The sequence below is a fragment of the Kogia breviceps genome, chromosome 7 (genome assembly GCF_026419965.1).
Source record: "Kogia breviceps isolate mKogBre1 chromosome 7, mKogBre1 haplotype 1, whole genome shotgun sequence".
Lineage (NCBI taxonomy): Eukaryota > Metazoa > Chordata > Mammalia > Artiodactyla > Physeteridae > Kogia > Kogia breviceps.
In genome coordinates this window covers 57,679,343-57,698,263 of record NC_081316.1, presented here as the reverse complement: position 1 = coordinate 57,698,263, position 18,921 = coordinate 57,679,343, and the positions used below count along the sequence as shown (strand labels likewise).

General features: G+C 38.9%; 1 protein-coding gene across 7 annotated transcripts in view; it reads left to right on the top strand.

The window, feature by feature from the left end:
- Window positions 1–18,921, top strand: part of ANKRD42 (ankyrin repeat domain 42) — an 86,552-nt gene that overhangs the window by 20,482 nt on the left and 47,149 nt on the right. For all 7 annotated transcript variants that reach the window (XR_010841392.1, XR_010841390.1, XR_010841391.1 and 4 more), the window contains exons 6-9: window positions 962–1,162; window positions 12,036–12,161; window positions 13,456–13,561; window positions 17,783–17,958. Coding sequence is in view for 3 of the 7 variants with exons in the window: in XM_067038394.1 (XP_066894495.1) it covers window positions 962–1,162; window positions 12,036–12,161; window positions 13,456–13,561; window positions 17,783–17,958 (609 nt within the window). In the remaining 4 variants the exon portion in view is untranslated. The remainder of the gene's footprint in view (window positions 1–961; window positions 1,163–12,035; window positions 12,162–13,455; window positions 13,562–17,782; window positions 17,959–18,921) is intronic.

Here is an 18,921-nt window from a genome sequence, read left to right as displayed (position 1 = left end):
AGCTGAGAAAGTGTACAGTGGCATGTGCCAACTACTTATCTTGTGGACATTGTTACTTAATTGATTCTCCTGAGTTTTACTGGTCACTTGGGTACTGCCCTGCTTCTCCAGAGCCAAGATTTGTATACAAATTGGAGTCTTTCCCAAATAGTCACTTCTCAAGAGGTGTAAAGGCTCTCTTGTTCTTTGTAATCATTGCCTCTAAGCTTGTAATACCCCAGGACCATTCCTGTTTTTTGCAGCTTTTGGGTTATGGCTGTCCCTCAATCTGATTCATTATATTGATATTTTCTTTCAGGGATTCCTTAACATTTCTTGTCTGTTCATGATGTTCTTGTATGTTTTTCTTGTCCTTTATGGCTTTAAAAAATATCTTTCTATTATTTTCAAGAATTTAAGAGAAGAAATGGTGAGATAGTGTGTGTGCTTAGTCTGCAATTTTGATCTAGTCTTCTTGTTTATAATAAAAATAATGTTTATGAAAAAGTGACAAAATACATAATGATAAAAATAACATCACCCCTATTTGCATAGTGACTATTTTGGTTTATTTGTGCCACTTTTTTCCAAAATATTAAGATAAATTTATCTATCTAGCACCTATATTACATAGAAGGCATTTTTTTCATATAATTATAAGCTGCACAGTTGGGATTTCACTTTCCAAGAAAATTTTCTGAGACTTGCTCTTTGGTGACTCTCACTTGGCCTCCCTACATTCACAGTAAGTATAGCTATTCAACCATTTAATCTACTGCTGTGGCTTGACTAGAAGGCTGACTAAGGACATGTAAGCTGGAAAAATGGTCTGTTATCCTTGCATCCAGAGTACATCCCTGTTATATAGGATAGGTATAGTTGTCTCCCTAGGAGGATTAGAGTTAATGTGTTGTTTCTTTTTTCAAGATATTTTATTGTCAATTTAAAATTCAATTATTATTATTTTTTCTCTCACCTATAGTTCACTTAGCAGCCATGGAAGGCCACCTTCACTGTTTTAAATACCTACTCAGTAGAATGAGCAGTGCCTCCCAAGCTTTGAAAGCCTTCAATGATAATGGAGAAAATGTGTTGGACCTAGCCCAGAGGTTCTTTAAGCAGAACATTTTACAGTTTATCCAGGGGGCTGAGTATGAAGGAAATGATCCAAAAGATCAAGAAAGTAAGTAATAAACCTGAAGTGTTTTAGCATTTAATAAGTAGAATAAATGGAGGAGGAAAAGAAAGGAGTTATAAGACAAATGTTATATTAAAATGTTACGTATCATTGTCCACACATTCATCCAGATTCTCTTCTTTATATGAAATATTTTAAGCAGAAATATAGAGATTAATGTAATATAATGAACACTTCTTTTTTTTAACATCTTTATTGGAGTAAAATTGCTTTACAATGGTGTGTTAGTTTCTGCATTATAACAAATTGAATCAGCTATACATATACATATATCCCCATATCCCCTCCCTTTTGCGTCTCCCTCCCACCCTCTCTATCCCACCCCTCTAGGTGGTCACAGAGCACCCAGCTGATCTCCCTGTGCTATGTGGCTGATTCCCACTAGCTATCTGTTTTACATTTGGTAGTGTATATATGTCCATGCCACTCTCTCACTTTGTCCCAGCTTACCCTTACCCCTCCCCGTGTCCTCAAGGCCATTCTCTATGTCTGCATCTTTATTCCTGTACTGCCCCTAGATTCTTCAGAACCATTTTTTTTTTTTAGATTCCATATATATGTGTCAGCATACGTTATTTGTTTTTCTCTTTCTGACTTCACTCTGCATGACAGTCTCTAGGTCCATCCACCTCACTACAAATATCTCAATTTCGTTTCTTTTTATGGCTGAGTAATATTCCATTGTATATATGTGCCACATCTTCTTTATCCATTCATCTGTCAGTGGACACTTAGGTTGCTTCCATGTCCTGGCTATTGTAAATAGTGCTGCGATGAACATTGTGGTACATGACACTTTTTGAATTATGGTTTTCTCAAGGCATATGCCCAGTAGTGGGATTGCTGGGTTGTATGGTAGTTCTATTTGTAGTTTTTTAAGGAACCTCCATAGTGGCTGTATCAATTTACATTCCCACCAACAGTGCAAGAGTGTTCCCTTTTCTCCACACCCTCTCCAGCATTTATTGTTTGTAGATTTTGTTATGATGGCCATTCTGACTGGTGTGAGGTGATACCTCATTGTAGTTTTGATTTGCATTTCTCTAATGATTAGTGATGTTGAGCATCCTTTCATGTGTTTGTTGGCAATCTGTATATCTTTGGAGAAATGTCTATTTAGGTCTTCTGCCCATTTTTGGATTGAGTTGTTTGGGTTTTTGATATTGAACTGCATGAGCTGCTTGTAAATTTTGGAGATTAGTCCTTTGTCAGTTGCTTCATTTGCAAATATTTTCTCCCATTCTGAGGGTTGTCTTTTGTCTTGTTTATGGTTTCCTTTGCTGTGCAAAAGCTTTTAAGTTTCATTAGGTCCCATTTGTTTATTTTTGTTTTTATTTCTATTTCTCTAGGAGGTGGGTCAAAAAGGATCTTGCTATGATTTACGTCATAGAGTATTCTGCCTATGTTTTATTCTAAGAGTTTTATAGTGCCTGGACTTATATATAGGTCTTTAATCCATTTTGAGTTTATTTTTGTGTATGGTGTTAGGGAGTATTCTAATATCATTCTTTTGCATGTAGCTGTCGAGTTTTCCCAGCACCACTTATTGAAGAGGCTGTCTTTTCTCCACTGTATATTTTTGCCTCTTTTATCAAAGATAAGGTGACCATATGTGTGTGGATTTATCTCTGGGCTTTCTATCCTGTTCCACTGATATATATTTTTCTTTTTGTGCCAGTACCATGCTGTCTTGATTACTGTAGCTTTGTAGTATAGACTGAAGTCTGGGAGCCTGATTCCTCCAGCTCCATTTTTCTTTCTCAAGATTGCTTTGCTCTTCGGGGTCTTTTGTATTTCCATATAAATTGTGAAATTTTTTGTTCTAGTTGTGTGAAAAATGCCATTGATAGTTTGATAGGGATTACACTGAATCTGTAGATTGCTTTGGGTAGTATAGTCATTTTCACATTGTTGATTCTTCCAATCCAAGAACATGGTATATCTCTCCAACTGTTTGTATCATCTTTAATTTCTTTCATCGTCTTATAGTTTTCTGCATACAGGTCTTTTATCTCATTAGGTAGGTTTATTCCTAGGTATTTCATTCTTTTTGTTGTAGTGGTAAATGGGAGTGTTTCCTTAATTTCTCTTTCAGATTTTTTGTTGTTAGTGTGTAGGAATGCAAGAGATTTCTGTGCTTTAATTTTGTATCCTGCTACTTTACCAAATTCATTGATTAGCTCTAGTAGTTTTCTGGTAGCATCTTTAGGATTCTGTACATATAGTATCATGTCATCTGCAAACAGTGACAGTTTTACTTCTTTTCCGATTTGGATTCCTTTTATTTCTTTTCTTCTCTGATTGCTGTGGCTAAAAGTTCCAAAACTATGTTGAATAATAGTGGTGAGAGTGGGCAACCTTGTCTTGTTACTGATCTTAGAGGTAGTGGTTTCAGTTCTTCACCATTGAGAATGATGTTGACTGTGGATTTGTCATATATGGCCTTTATTATGTTGAGGTAGGTTCCCTCTATGCCTACTTTCTGGAGAGTTTTTATCATAAATGGGTATTGAATTTTGTCGAAAGCTTTTTCTGCATCTGTTGAGACTATGATATGGTTTTTCTCCTTCAATTTGTTAATATGGTGTATCACATTGATTGCTTTGCATGTACTGTAGAATCCTTGCATTCCTGGGATAAACCCCACTTGATCATGGTGTATGATCCTTTTAATGTGTTGTTGGATTCTGTTGGCTAGTATTTTGTTGAGAATTTTTGTATCTTATGTTCATCAGTGATATTGGCTTGTAGTTTTCTTTCTTTGTGACATCTTTGTCTGGTTTTGGTATCAGTGTGATGGTCTTGTAGAATGAGTTTGGGAGTGTTCCTCCCTCTGGTATATTTTGGAAGAGTTTGAGAAGGATAGGTGTTAGCTCTAAATGTTTGATAAAATTCTCCTGTGAAGTCATCTGGTCCTGGGCTTTAATCACAGTTTCAATTTTAGTACTTATGATTGGTCTGTTTATATTTTCTGCTTCTTCCTGGTTCAGTGTCAGAGGGTTGTGCTTTTCTAAGAATTTGTCCATTTCTTCCAGGTTGTCCATTTTATTGGCATAGAGTTGCTTGTAGTAATCTCTCATGGTCCTTTGTATTTCTGCAGTGTCAGTTGTTACTTCTCCTTTTTCATTTCTAATTCTATTGATTTGAATCTTCTCCCTTTTTTTCTTGATGAGTCTGGCTAATGGTTTATCAATTTTGTTTATCTTCTCAAAGAACCAGCTTTTAATTTTATTGATCTTTGTTATTGTTTCCTTCATTTCTTTTTCATTTATTTCTGATCTGATCTTTATGGTTTCTTTCCTTCTGCTAACTTTGCAGTTTTTTTGTTCTTCTTTCTCTAATTGCTTTAGGTGTAAGGAAGGTTAGGTTGTTTATTTGAGATGTTTCCTGTTTCTTGAGGTAGGATTGTATTGCATAAACTTCCCTCTTAGAACTGCTTTTGCTACATCCCATAGGTTTTGGGTCGTGGTGTTTTCATTGTCATTTGTTTCTAGGTATTTTTTGATTTCCTCTTTGATTTCTTCAGTGATCTCTTGGTTTTTAAGTAGTGTATTGTTTAGCCTCCATGTGTTTGTATTTTTTACTGACTTTTTCCTGTAATTGATATCTGGTCTCATAGCATTGTGGTCAAAAAAGATAGTTGTTACAATTTCAATTTTCTTAAATTTACCAAGGCTTAATTTGTGACCCAAGATATGACCTATCCTGGAGAATGTGCCATGAGCACTTGAGAAGAAAGTGTAATCTGTTATTTTTGGTTGAAATGTCCTGTAAATATCAATTAAGTCCATCTCGTTTAATGTATCATTTAAAGCTTGTGTTTCCTTATTTATTTTCATTTTGGATGATCTGTCCATTGGTGAAAGTGGGGTGTTAAAGTCCCCTATTATGATTATGTTACTGTCAATTTCCCCTGTTATGGCTGGTAGCATTTCTCTTATGTATTGAGGTGCTCCTATGTTGGGTGCATAAATATTCACAGTTGTTATATCTTCTTCTTGGATTGATTCCTTGATCATTATGAAGTGTCCTTCTTTGTCTCTTGTAATGGTCTTTATTTTAAAGTCTATTCTGTCTGATATGAGAATTGCTACTCCAGCTTTCTTTTGATTTCTATTTGCATGGAATATCTTTTTCCATCCCCTCACTTTCAGTCTGTATGTGTCCCTAGGTCTGAAGTGGGTCTCTTGTAGACACCATATATATGGGTCTTGTTTTTGTATCCATTCAGCCAGTCTGTGTCTTTTGGTTGGAGCATTTAATCCATTTACATTTATGGTAGTTATCGATATGTATGTTCCTGTTACCATTTTCTTAATTGTTTTGGGTTTGTTATTGTAAGTCTTTTCCTTCTCTTGTGTTTCCTGCCTAGAGAAGTTCCTTTAGCATTTGTTGTAAAGCTGGTTTGGTGGTAATGAATTCTCTTAGATTTTGCTTGTCTATAAAGGTTTTAATTTCTTTGTTGGATCTGAATGAGATTCTTGCTGGGAATTTTTCCCTTTCATCACTTCAGGTATGTCCTGCCACTCCCTTCTGGCTTGCAGAGTTTCTGCTGAAAGATCAGCTGTTAACCTTCTGGGGATTCCCTTGTAATTTGTTGCTTTTCCCTTGCTGCTTTTAATATTTTTTCTTTGTATTTAATTTCTGATAGTTTGATTAATATGTGTCTTAGCGATACGTGTCTTGGCATGTTCCTCCTTGGATTTATCCTGTATGGGACTCTGCGCTTCCTGGACTTCATTCACTATTTCCTTTCCCATATTAGGGAAGTTTTCAACTATACAACTATAATCTCCTCAAATATTTTCTCAGTCCTTTTTTTTTCTCTCCTTCTTCTGGGATGCCTGTAATTAGAATGTTGATGCATTTAATGTTGTTTCAGAGGTCTCTGAGACTGTCTTCAATTCTTTTCTTTCTTTTTTCTTTGTTCTGCTCTGCAGTAGTTATTTCCACTATTTTATCTTCCAGGTCACTTATCTGTTCTTCTGCCTCAGTTATTCTGCTATTGATTCCTTCTAGAGAATTTTAAATTTCATTTATTGTGTTCATCACTGTTTGTTTGCTCTTTAGTTCTTCTAGGTCCTTGTTAAACGTTTCTTATATTTTCTCCATTCTATTTCCAAGATTTTGGATCATCTTTACTATCATTACTCTGAATTCTTTTTCAGGTAGACTGCCTATTTCCTCTTCATTTGTTTGGTCTGGTGGGTTTTTACCTTGCTCCTTCATCTGCTGCATATTTCTCTGTCTTCTCATTTTGTTTAACTTACTGTGTTTGGGGTCTCCTTTTCACAGGCTGCAGGTTTGTAGTTCCTGTTGTTTTTGGTGTCTGCCCTCAGTGGGTGAGGTTGGTTCAGTGGGTTGTGTAGGCTTTCTGGTGGAGGGGACTCATACCTGTGTTCTGGTGTTTCAGACTGGGTCTTGTCTTTCTTGTGGATAGGACCGCTTCTGGTGGTGTGTTTTGGGGTGTCTGTGACCTTATTATGATTTTAGGCAGCCTCTCTGCTTATGGGTGGGGTTATGTTCCTGTCTTGCTAGTTTTTTGACATAAGGTGTCCACCGCTGTAGCTTGCTGGTTGTTGAATGGAGCTGGGTCTTAGTGTTCAGCTGGAGATCTCTGGGAGAGCTTTTGCTGTTTGATATAATTTGGGGCTGGGAGGTCTCTGGTGGACCAATGTCCTGAACTCGGCTCTCCCACCTCAGAGGCTCAGGCCTGACACCTGGCCGGAGCACCAAGACCCTGTCAGCCACACAGCTCAGAAGAAAAGGGAGAAAAAGAAAAAAAGCAAGGAAGAAAAGTAAATAAATAAATAAATTTATTAAAATACAATATAAAATATTATTAATAATAAAAAATTTAAGAATAAATAAAAAAGAAAGGAAGAAAGAAAGAAGAGAGCAACCAAACCAAAAAACAAATCCACCAATGATAAGAAGTGCTAAAAACTATACAAAATTTAAAAAAAAGGTACAGACAGAACCCTAGGACAAATGGCAGAAGCAAAGCTATACAGACAAAATCACATGAAGAAGCATACACACACACACTCACAAAAAGAGAAAAAGGAAAAATAAAAAAAAATATTAAAAAAAAGAAGAGAGCAACCAGATCAATAAACATATCTACCAATAATAATAAGCTCTAACTACTAAACTAAGATTAACATTAAACCAGAAAGAAATTAGTTGCAGAAAGCACACCCCAAGTCTACAGTTGCTCCCAAAGTCCACCGTCTCAATTTTGGGATAATTTGTTGTTTATTCAGGTGTTCCACAGATGCAGGGTACATGAAGTTGATTGTGGAGATTTAATCCTCTGCTCCTGAGGCTGCTGGGAGAAATTTCGCTTTCTCTTCTTTGTTGGCACAGCTCCTGGGGTTCAGCTTTGGATTTGGCCCTGCTTCTGTGTGGAGGTCGCCTGAGGCATTCCCCACCCAGACAGGAGGGGGTTAAAGGCGCCACTGATTACGGGGCTCTGACTCACTCAGGCCAGGGGGAGGGAGGGGAATGCAGGGCGAGCCTGCTGCGACAGAGGCCGGTGTGATGTTGCAGCAGCCTGAGGCGCGCCATGTGTTCTCCCAGGGAAGTTGGCCCTGGATCAGAGGACACTGTCAGTAGTGGGCTGCTCAGGCTCCCTGGAGGGGAGCTGTGGATAGTGACCTGTGCTTGCACACAGGCTTCTTGGTGGTGGCAGCAGCAGTGTTAGCGTTTCATGCCCATCTCTGGTGTCCGCTCTGATAGGCACGGCTTGTGCCCATCTCTGGAGCTCATTTTGGTGGTGCTCTGAATCCCGTCTCCTCACGCACCCCAAAACAGTGGTCTCTTGCCTCTTAGGCAGGTCCAGGCTTTTTCCTGGACTCCCTCCTGGCTAGCTGTGGCGCTTAGCCCCCCTCAGGCTGTGTTCATGCAGCCAACCCCAGTCCTCTCCCTAGGACCTGACCGAAGCCCAAGCCTCAGCTCCCAGCCCTGCCCGCCCCGGCGGGTGAGCAGACAAGCCTCTCGGGCTGGTGAGTGCTGGTCAGCACTGATCCTCTGTGCAGGAATCTCTCCGCTTTGCCCTCTGCATCCCTGTTGCTGTGCTCTCCTCTTTGCCCTCTGCATCCCTGTTGCTGTGCTCTCCTCTGTGGCTCTGAAGCTTCCCCTGCACCCCACCCACCCCTTGTCGCCACCAGTGAAGGGGCTTCCTAATGTGTGGAAACTTTTCCTCCTTTACAGCTCCCTCCCACTGGTGCAGGTCCCGTCCCTATTCTTCTGTCTCTGTTTTTTCCTTTTGCCCTACCCAGGTACGTGGGGAGTTTCTTGCCTTTTGGGAAGTCTGAGGTCTTCTGCCAGTGTTCAGTAGGTGTTCTGTAGGAGTTGTTCCACATGTAGATGTATTTTTGATGTATTTGTGGGGAGGAAGGTGATCTCCACATCTTACGCCTCTGCCATCTTGAGGGTCTTCAATGAACATTCTTTTTTTTTTTTTTTTTTTTTTTTTTTTTTTTTTTTTTTTGCGATACGTGGGCCTCTCACTGTTGTGGCCTCTCCCGTTGCAGAGCACAGGCTCCGGACATGCAGGCTCAGCGGCCATGGCTCATGGGCCCAGCCGCTCCGAGGCACGTGGGATCTTCCCGGACCGGGGCACGAACCCGTGTCCCCTGCATCGGCAGGCGGACTCTCAACCACTGCGCCACCAGGGAAGCCCCAATGAACACTCTTTATACCATGAGATTTAAGAGTAAAATATTATAGATAAGATACACTTGAAGCTTCCTGGTTCTCTCTCCTTAATACCATTCCCCTTTTCTCCCTCCTCAGAGGTAACCGTTATTTTGGATTTATAATTGCATTCTATGATTTTATATTTAGTATATATGTACTCACAAAAATATGCAGTATCATTTTGTGTATTTTTAGGTTAAGAGACTGTTATATCTCATAAGAAATCCTAAAATTCAGCAGCTTAAATTATATAGAAGTTTATTTCTTTTATATGATAGCCCTGGTTGGAGAGTGCATCTGTTCTATGTAGCCATTCAGGGACTTGTTATTTTCCTAACTAGCTCTCTCTAGTTGTTGCTAATCCAGCAGGAGGTAGGGAGAGAACAAGAGTATAAGCTAGGATTTTCAAAGTCTAATTTGCAGTCATCACTTTTGTTACCATTCTTTTGGCAAGAGTTTAGTCACATGGCCACACCCAGCTGCAAGGAAGCCTGGATAATTCAGTACCCAGCTGAGAGGCCTCAGCTCAAAGGCAACTCTCATTACTGTGGAAGGAAGGGGATTTTAGTGGACAACTAGAAGTCTTTGAAACTTCTTTTAAAACTTTATAAAAATGGCATGAAACAGTAATGTATCCTTCTCTCAAACTTTCTTTTTTCACAAAATGTTATGATTTTTGAGGTTTATTAGACAGATAGATGTATTCTAGTTTATTCTTTTAAATTGTTTGTGGTATTGCATCTAATAAAAAACACTGTTTATCCATTCTCCAATTTGACATTTAGATTGATTACAGTTTTCAGAATTACAGTCAAGGTGGTGATGGATATTCTCATATGTGTCCTTGTTTACATGCACAAGATGTTCTTTAGAGTAGTGCTTCCCTACCCTTTTCACACTTTGCCCACATAGAAAATGATATTTGTATGGCACACTGGTACTGTTGGATGAGGCTTCTTGAGGTATTGCCTATCTTCTCTGAAGATTGAGAGTTAAAAGTTCTGCCTTGGTAAATAGTTGGTAAACTCTACTTTAGGTTTTGCTTGGTGGGATATGGCCATTTTCAGTATAAATAGTTATAAATGCTGCATTCTTTATCAGAGTGGTTGTAGTAATTTACACTCTCATCAGCAATGTTGGGTGAGAATTTAGAGTAACAATATTCAGTATTGTCAGACGTAAAAATTTTTGCCACTTAGTTGGGTATGAAGAGGTTTAACCTGTGTTTTGATTTGCATTTTTTTGATTACTAATGAGGCTGAACATTGTTTAGTAAAGTTATTGGCTATTCTGGTTTTCTCTTCTATTGAATTGCCTGTAGAATTGTGTTCTTTGTCCTTTTCTAAATAATTTGAGCTCTTTTATATAGTTCTGATACCAATCATTTATTAATTTTATCTGATATAGATATTTTCTCTCGCACTGTGGCTTGTTTTTTCACAAATGATATCCTTATTTTAAAAATGCAACTTTATTAAAGTATGATTTACATAAAATAAACTGTATTTATTTAAAGTATGCAGTTCATCTCAAATGTTTTTTCATACCCTCTTGCAGTTCATCCCTCTTTTCACCCTGGCCGCACATAGCCACTGATTTGTTTTCTGTCACTATAGATTAATTTGGGTTTTCTAATGGAAATGGATTTCTAATGGGTTTCTCTAATCTTTTGAGATTCATTTGTGTTGTGTATATTAGTAGTTCGTTACTCTTTATTGCTGAATAGTATTCCATTGTATGGATGCATGTTTTGTTTATGCATTCTGTCTTATTGGTATGTCTGTTTATTTGCCAGTACTACAGAGTGGTTTTTGTTTTTTGAAAGAGAGGAAGCAAGCTCTCTTGTGTCTCTCTTTTTAAAAAAAAAAAAAAATTATTTATTTTATTTTTGGTTGCATTGGGTCTTCGTTGCTGCACGTGGGCTTTCTCTGGTTGTGGTGAGCGGGGGCTACTCTACTGTTCGTTGCTGTGCGCGGGCTTCTCATTGCAGTGGCTTCTCTTGTTGTGGAGCACAGGTTCTAGGTGCACAGGCTTCAGTAGTTGTGGTTCATGGGTTCTAGAGCACAAGCTCAGTAGTTGTGGCGCAGGAGCTTAGTTGCTCCGCGGAGTGTGGGATCTTCCCGGACCAGGGCTTGAACCCATGTCCCCTGCATTGGCAGGCGGATTCTTAACCACTATGCCACCAGGGAAGCCTAGTACTACACAGTATTTTTTTTAAAATTATGGTACGTGGGCCTCTCACTGTTGTGGCCTCTCCTGTCGCAGAGCACAGGCTCCAGACGCACAGGCTCAGCGGCCATGGCTCACAGGCCCAGCCGCTCTGCGGCATGTGGAATCTTCCCGGACTGGGGCACGAACCTGTGTCCCCTGCATCAGCAGGCGGATTCTCAACCACTGCGCCACCAGGGAAGCCCTACACAGTTTTGATTACTGTAGCTTTATAGTAAGACTTACAGTCAGGTATTATAAGTCTTCAACTTTGTTCTTGTTAAAATACTCCTTGGGTATTCTAGGCTGTTTCCTTTCCATATATAAAAATGAGAATAGCTACCTCACGGTCGTTGAGAGGGTTAAATGAGGCAATCCTTACAGGTGCTAACTACCATGCTTGGCATTCAGTAAGGGCTCAGTATATGTAGTTGTTATCATTAAAAACATTTTATTAAGTATTTACTATGTGCTAGGCACTAGGTCAGGTGCATTCACACCTATGTCTATGTTTATGTATAGATACACACATATACTTTATCTCCTTCCAGTTTCTTTTGCTTTCTTCACTTGTAAACAGGGAGGGAGTGGTCTGTGCAAATGTAGGACTTGAGACCAAGTATGTCTTTATACAAAGGGTTGAAAATGACCATCTCCTTGTGTTTTGTGGTGGCCTGAGAGAAACAGGGAAGATGGCAAGAATAGTTCTGGTACCATATATTCCTGGCATGTTTGAGATCCTGAGGGATGAAAAGGCTACACAATTAATAATAATCTTATTTTATGATTCTCTTTTTATTACTTGTCATTGCATCAACTGAACTAATTCCAATATAACATTCTCATATTTGAGTTAATACTGAAACCTGAAATGTGTGACTGATTAAGGCAGGGAAAAGGAATGAATTCCTGTGTTTTCCTGAAATGCTGAATTTTTTATTCATAGCTTTAGCATTTCCAGGTCATGTGGCTGCCTTTAAGGGTGATTTGGAAATGCTTAAGAAATTAATAGAAGATGGAGTAATCAATATTAATGAACGTGATAATAATGGATCAACTCTTATGCATAAAGGTAAGTTATGATTCCTGCTTCATCTCCAGTTCTGACACAATTGCTGTTGAGTTATTTAGCTTTTATTTTTTATTTTTTAAAAAATTCACAATGTATTTTTGGCTGTGTTGGGTCTTTGCTGCTGCGCACTGGCTTTCTCTAGTTGGGGCGAGCAGGAGCTACTCTTTGTTGTGGTGCGCGGGCTTCTCATTGCAGTGGCTTCTCTTGTTGCGGAGCACGGGCTCTAAGCACATGGGCTTCAGTAGTTGTGGCACATGGGCTCAGTAGTTATGGGTTGTGGGCTCTAGAGCGCAGGCTCAGTAGTTGTGGCACATGGGCTTAGTTGCTTCATGGCATGTGGGATATTCCTGGACCAGGGCTTGGACCCATGTCCCCTGCATTGGCAGGCGGATTCTTAACCACTGTGCCACCAGGGAAGTCCCCCCTCAGGTTTCTTGACTGAGGTTACACAGCTAGTTAGAGCAAAGCTGAGATTTCATTCATTTTTTCCATTCATTTATTCATCAACTCTATAGACATTTATTGAGTGTCTATATACGCCAGTCACTTGCTAAGTTTTGTCCTGTCCTCCAGTCTGTTGTTTAGTGGACCTAAACTCAGATCTTTTTAGACTGAGTTTCCCCCCAATAGTTTCCCTGCATTTTGAGATGGACCTAGAAGGAGGGGAGAAATTAGATGATCGTATGATTGAGTGATGGGCACTAGGTGAGAAGACACATAAGCAGAGTTGTGGAGGTGAAAATTAATATTGAGTGCGTGTGTTTTAAGGAAAGGTGGTGAACAGTTTAGGTAATCAGTGAGGGGCCCTGAACATTTTGAGTTATGAGGGCCAGAGGAATAAGCTATTTATACAAGATGGCAAAAGATTTTCAAAGTCTTTCACATTCACACAGATTGCACTAACATTTGGCCTGACACAAGATTGGTCAGGAGCTATGAATACAGTAGATGAGCACTGGATAAGGATTAGAAAAAACCTAGATTATAGTTTCAAATCCATTACTTACTGGCTGTGTGATGTTAAATAGCCTCTTTGAGCTTCAACATCTATATCTGTATGTAAAGCTCTCTGCATAGGGGCTGAGTACAGTAGATACTTGATTATTGATTAAATATTTGTCTAATGAATGAATAAATGAAATAGAGAAAATAACATCTGGCCAACCTACTTCTGTTGGTTATTGTAAGGATTAGTATTTACAAAAGTACTCTGCAGTGGTACTGTCCAAAATTTTAGAAAATTGTTCTAATAACAATAACTTTTTTGTGTGTACACTTTGTTTTGTTTTTACAGCTGCTGGGCAAGGCCACATAGAGTGTTTGCAGTGGCTAATTAAAATGGGAGCAGACAGTAATATTACCAACAAAGCAAGGGAGAAACCCAGTGATGTGGCTAAGAGGTATCCCTATCTGCTTTGCTTCTTTCTTTTGTTTTTAAAGTTTTGCATTTACTCTCCTATACTCAGAAATCTCTGAAGATTTCTGGATTATAGGACTCAGTCAAATGCTGATGGAATGATAATTTTCAAGTTGAATTGACATTTGACAGCATATCAGCTCTTCTCTCTAAAGCAGTGATTCTCAGCTGGGAGGTAGTAGTCCCCCTTCTCAGGGCGTGTGCATTTGGAAATGTGGGGAGGGGGTTGTCACAGTGCTGGAGACCCTCACTAATGTTTCATGAGGTCAGGTCCAGGAATGCCAGACATTCTACAGTGCTCAAAACAGTAGTGTACAACAAAGAATTGTCCCACCCAAATGCTGGTACCCATTGAGAAATGCTGTGTGATAAAAAGGAGTAATCAAAAGGAGTCACATGGATTTTGAAACAAATTTTAATATTTATATTTGAATTAAGTATAACACCTATTATTGAACACCTCCAGCCCATTCAGGTCAGGCCCTCACGGAATATTTAGTTCATCCATTTGTTCATTTGATTGTTTTTTCATTCAACTTCCTGTATACTTACCATGCTCCAAGTGCTATGGTTAGTATTAAGTTTACCAAGATGAAAAAAAATAGTCCTTGCCCTCAAGAAACTTACAGTCTCATGGACAGACAAATGTGCAAACATAACTTTTATTGATTATAATCAGTATGTCATATTACATGTCATGTATAAGGTTCAGTAAGAGCACAGAAGAAAAAGTGCCTAAGTATTCCTATTCTAAAGTTGTGGGGTAGAAATGTTAATACAGATGATGGTAAGAGTTATGAAGGCAACTGCGGGGAACAGAATTTATATAGAAGTCTGGGAAAACTTTTTTTTTGGAGAAAGCAACATTTATGCTGACACTCGAAGGAGGAAGAGTTGTAAGATAACACCTTGTGTGTCTGAGGAACGCATGTGGTTCAGAACTGCTTGAATCTAAAGTAGGAGTGTGGGCTAAAAGTTGCACATGAGGCTTGATGGGATGCAAGGGCCTACTTATTCATTAAATTGCCTTGCAGTTTTTGTTTATGAGTTAATGTTCCTTAAAATTTTGTCTGTGGGATCTCTTTGAAGCCATGGAATATGGTTTTGTTTTACCACATAGTAGCATCATTATCAACTCAGGCCTACTATTTTTTATTTTTTTAAATAGCTTTATCAAGGTATAATTGGCATATAGTAAAGTACACATATTTGTACAGCACAAACTGATGAATTCTGATCTATGTATACACCTGTGAAATCATCACCACAATCAAGATAGTGAACATATCCATCACCCCCTAAAATCTCCTTCTGCACCTTTGTAATCTCTCTCCCTCCTACTGCTTTCCACTGTCCCATCCCCAAGCAGACACTAATTTGCTTTCTGTCAATATAGATTAGTTTGCATTTGCTAGAATTTTATATAAATGGAATCATACAGTATGTACTCATATATCTGGCTTTTTTCACTCAGCATAATTATTTTGAAAATCATTCATGTGTATTAGTGGTTCATCTCTTATTGCTGAGTAGTATTCCATTGACTGTGGAATTCCTTAGTATTCCATAGTTTGCTTATCCCCTAACCTGTTGAAGGATATCTTGTTTGTATCTACTTTTTGGTGATTATGAATAAAGCTGCTATAAACATTCACATACAGTTTTCATGTGAACATAAGTTTTCAATTCACTTGAGTAATACTTAGGAGTAGGATTGCTGAATCAGATGCTAAGGGTGTGTTTATCTTTATTAGAAACTGCCACAGTGCCTTCCAAAGTGACCGTACCAATTTGCATTCCATCAGCAGTGGATGAGTGTTTCTGTTGCTTCTTATCTTGCCAGCATTTGATATTGTCAGATTTTTTGATTTTTGTAATTCCAGTAGGTGTGTAGTGATGTCTCATTGTGTTTTTTGTTTTTTCCTAATGGAAAGCGATTTGGGGTATCTTTTCATATACATATTTGCCATTTGTATGTTTTCCTTTGGTGAAGTGACTGTTCAGCTCTTTTATCCACTTTTAAAACTTGGGTGGTTTTCTTATTGTTGAGTTTTAAGAGCTCTTTCTATATTCTGGATACTAGTTCTTTCTCAAATTTTTGTTTTGTGAAGATTTTCTCCCAGTTGTGGTTTGTTTTTTCATTCTCTTAACAATGAAGAGCAAAAATTTTTTATCAGTTTGCTCTTTTATGTGTTATGCTTTTGGTATCATATCTAAGAAATCTTTGATTTACACCAAGTCACAAAGATTTTCTATGTTTTCTTTTAGCCATTGTTATAGATACAGTTTTAGGTTTTACATTAAGATCTATGATCAATTTTGAGTTAATTTTTGTATGTGGTATGAGGTATGTATCCAAGTTCTTTTTTTTGCATATGGATATCTAATTGTTCTAGCACCATTTGTTGAAAAAGCTGTCCTTTTTCTTCTTTTGCCTTTGTGTCTTTGTCCAAGTCAGATGTCCATGTATGCGTGGGCTTATTTCTGTAGTCCGTATTTTATCCATTGATCTATTTGTCTTTATATCAGTATCACATGGGTGATTTAGTACTGTATCTGAAGATATTCATAATTTCTGGCCCACATTTCTTTGTCATTCATGCACCAAAGTGCTAGTGTGAGTGTAGTGTTATAGAAATAACCTTGAATCTGGCATAAAGTAAATGATAGCTGTGAAGTGACAATCTAGTAATAGAGATAATGAATTCTATTAACCTTACAACTTCCTATGTTTATTACTATATTGTTAATGATTTGCAGTACCTGGTGAAAGGTAAAGATATATCTGTGCATGTGCACATGGTTATGGAAGTGTGTGAACAAAATAAAATTTGAGGTTTTTATATTTAGCGAGTAATTCTCCATGTCCTAAGAGAAAGCACTGAACATTTTTTAAAATTAATTAATTTATTTATGTTTGGTTAGGTTGGGTTTTTGTTGCTGCGTGTGGGCTTTCTCTAGTTGCAGTATGCGGGCTTCTCATTGCGGTGGCTTCTCTTGCTGCAGAGCATGGCCTCTAGGCGCATGGGCTTCAGCGGTTGTGGCACATGGGCTCAGTAGTTGTGGCTTGCGGGCTCTAGAGCGCAGGCTCAGTAGCTGTGGTGCATGGGTTTAGTTGCTCCGTGGCCTGTGGGATCTTCCCAGACCAGGGCTTGAACCCATGTCCCCTGCATTGGCAGGCGGACTCCCAACCACTGCACCACCAGGGAAGTCCCAGCATTGAATTTTTTTTTTTTTTTTTTTTGCGGTACGTGGGCCTCTCACTGTTGTGGCCTCTCCCGTTGTGGAGCACAGGCTCCAGACGCGCAGGCTCAGCAGCCATGGCTCACGGGCCTAGCCGCTCCGCGGCATGTGGGATCTTCCCGGACTGGGGCACGAACCCGTGTCCCCTGCATCGGCAGGCGGACTCTCAACCACTGCGCCACCAGGGAAGCCCGCATTTAACATTTTAATTAGCAAAACTGTGGGGAAAATATGCAGATTACATACAATCACAACAACAACTTGAAAACGAAGGGTATATTATTCGAAGCTTCATAGAGGTGTGGGAAAGATCAAAGAAAATAAGTAATGTGGATATCAAAGTCAATATTTTTCCATTAAATTTCAAAGCCATGCTGAGTGCTTTGAGGGTTGAGGAAGGATGAAGATTAAGGGGTCTAGAGTTATAGTTTTCCCTAAAACTGGAACCAGAACTAATTCTATGATCTAAATTAGGCCATCAGGAAAAGGTAGTAAATACACGTAAATCAAGTAGGGTGGTTCCGGGCTTTCTACTCTGTTGAGCAGCTCCGTTTGGGGGCACACCAAATATTCTTTTGATATTGGGTCACTTCTTTCAGTTGGATTTTTGCCACTAAAAAATGGAATCTGAGAATTCCCAGGCAGTCCAGTAGTTAGGACTCCTCACTTTCACTGCTGAGGGCCCGGGTTCAGTCCCTGGTCAGGCAGCTAAGATCCCACAAACCCCGTGGCGTGGCCAAAAAAAAAAATTCTGGAATCAGTCTTTAATATGACTGCTTGTCCTTCCCCACATTGCTGGATATGCATCAAATTGTCACTGACCTTCAGATACAGTTTTCGTTCTTCACTGGTGCGTGAGTTGGTGGGATAATGTAGAGTGTAATTCCCTAAATTAAATGCAAACTGCTATTTCAATTTGAAAAAGATTGTGGATCTTGTAATTACTGATTCTTTTCTACAGGTTTGCCCATTTAGCAGCAGTAAAGCTATTGGAAGGACTACAGAAATATGATATAGATGATGAGAGTGAAATTGATGAAAATGATATTAAGTTTTTCATAAGACATGGTGTTGAGGGAAGCACTGATGCCAAGGATGATATAGGTCTCAGTGAGTCAGATAAAACAGATGCCAGAGGTAAGTGTGCCAACTCTTCCATGATTTTTCCTTTAAAAAATACCACAGATTTGGGAATTATTTTAAAGACAACTACCATCTACAAAGTAAAATACTTTGATATTTTTTGGGGAACCAGAACTAGTACAAATTTTTGTACTAGGGGTTGTTGAACATATAAAGAATGTGAGACATGATCTTTGTCCCTCAAAGAGGAAAGGTATTTTCCTGCCATATAACCCAGATTTCACTTCTCATGATATTTGTCAGAGAGCCATGGTTCATATGAATGGATGAGAAGAACTGTTTCAATGGCACTCTTTCATAGAAGAAAGATGAGAAGGATCTTTTTGAATGGAGGCTAACCAAAGCAAAGGCAGCTGTAGTAAAGTGAGCAGAGCTTGGGCACTGGATTCAGACATCTGAGCTTCACCTCTTTCTAGCTGTGTTACTCTCTGAACCTCGGTTTCCTCATCTGTAAAAATGAGAATATTAACGTAATGTCATCCCACAGACTGCACTAGAGAATGGGAAGTGCCTAGAGGCTTAGTAAATGTCAGTTCCCTTCCTCATGATCTCTGGAAAGTATTTTCAGTTATTCTGGCAGGAAAATCTGGTTGTACCAAAACTGTATTGTCTGAGAAAAACTTCTAATTCATGTCTAAATATTAAAAAATAATTTTTTTTAAGAGCTCCCAGAACATTGTCAGGCAGAACCTCACTCTCCAGGTGATGGTAGAAGCCTCTTCCCTGGTGAATGCAACCTAAAAGATGCTGATATTAGGGGCTCCCAACAAGCAGCCCACCTGGATCACCCCACAGTGAGGCTCAGAGTCAATGATCCCTTCAGAATTTCCTGACAGCTTTATTTTAAATAGCTTCACTGAGATATAATTCACATACCATTCAATTTACCCATTTAAGGTGTACAGTGGTTTTTAGTATATTCAGATTTGTGCAACCATTATTACAATAAAATTTGTA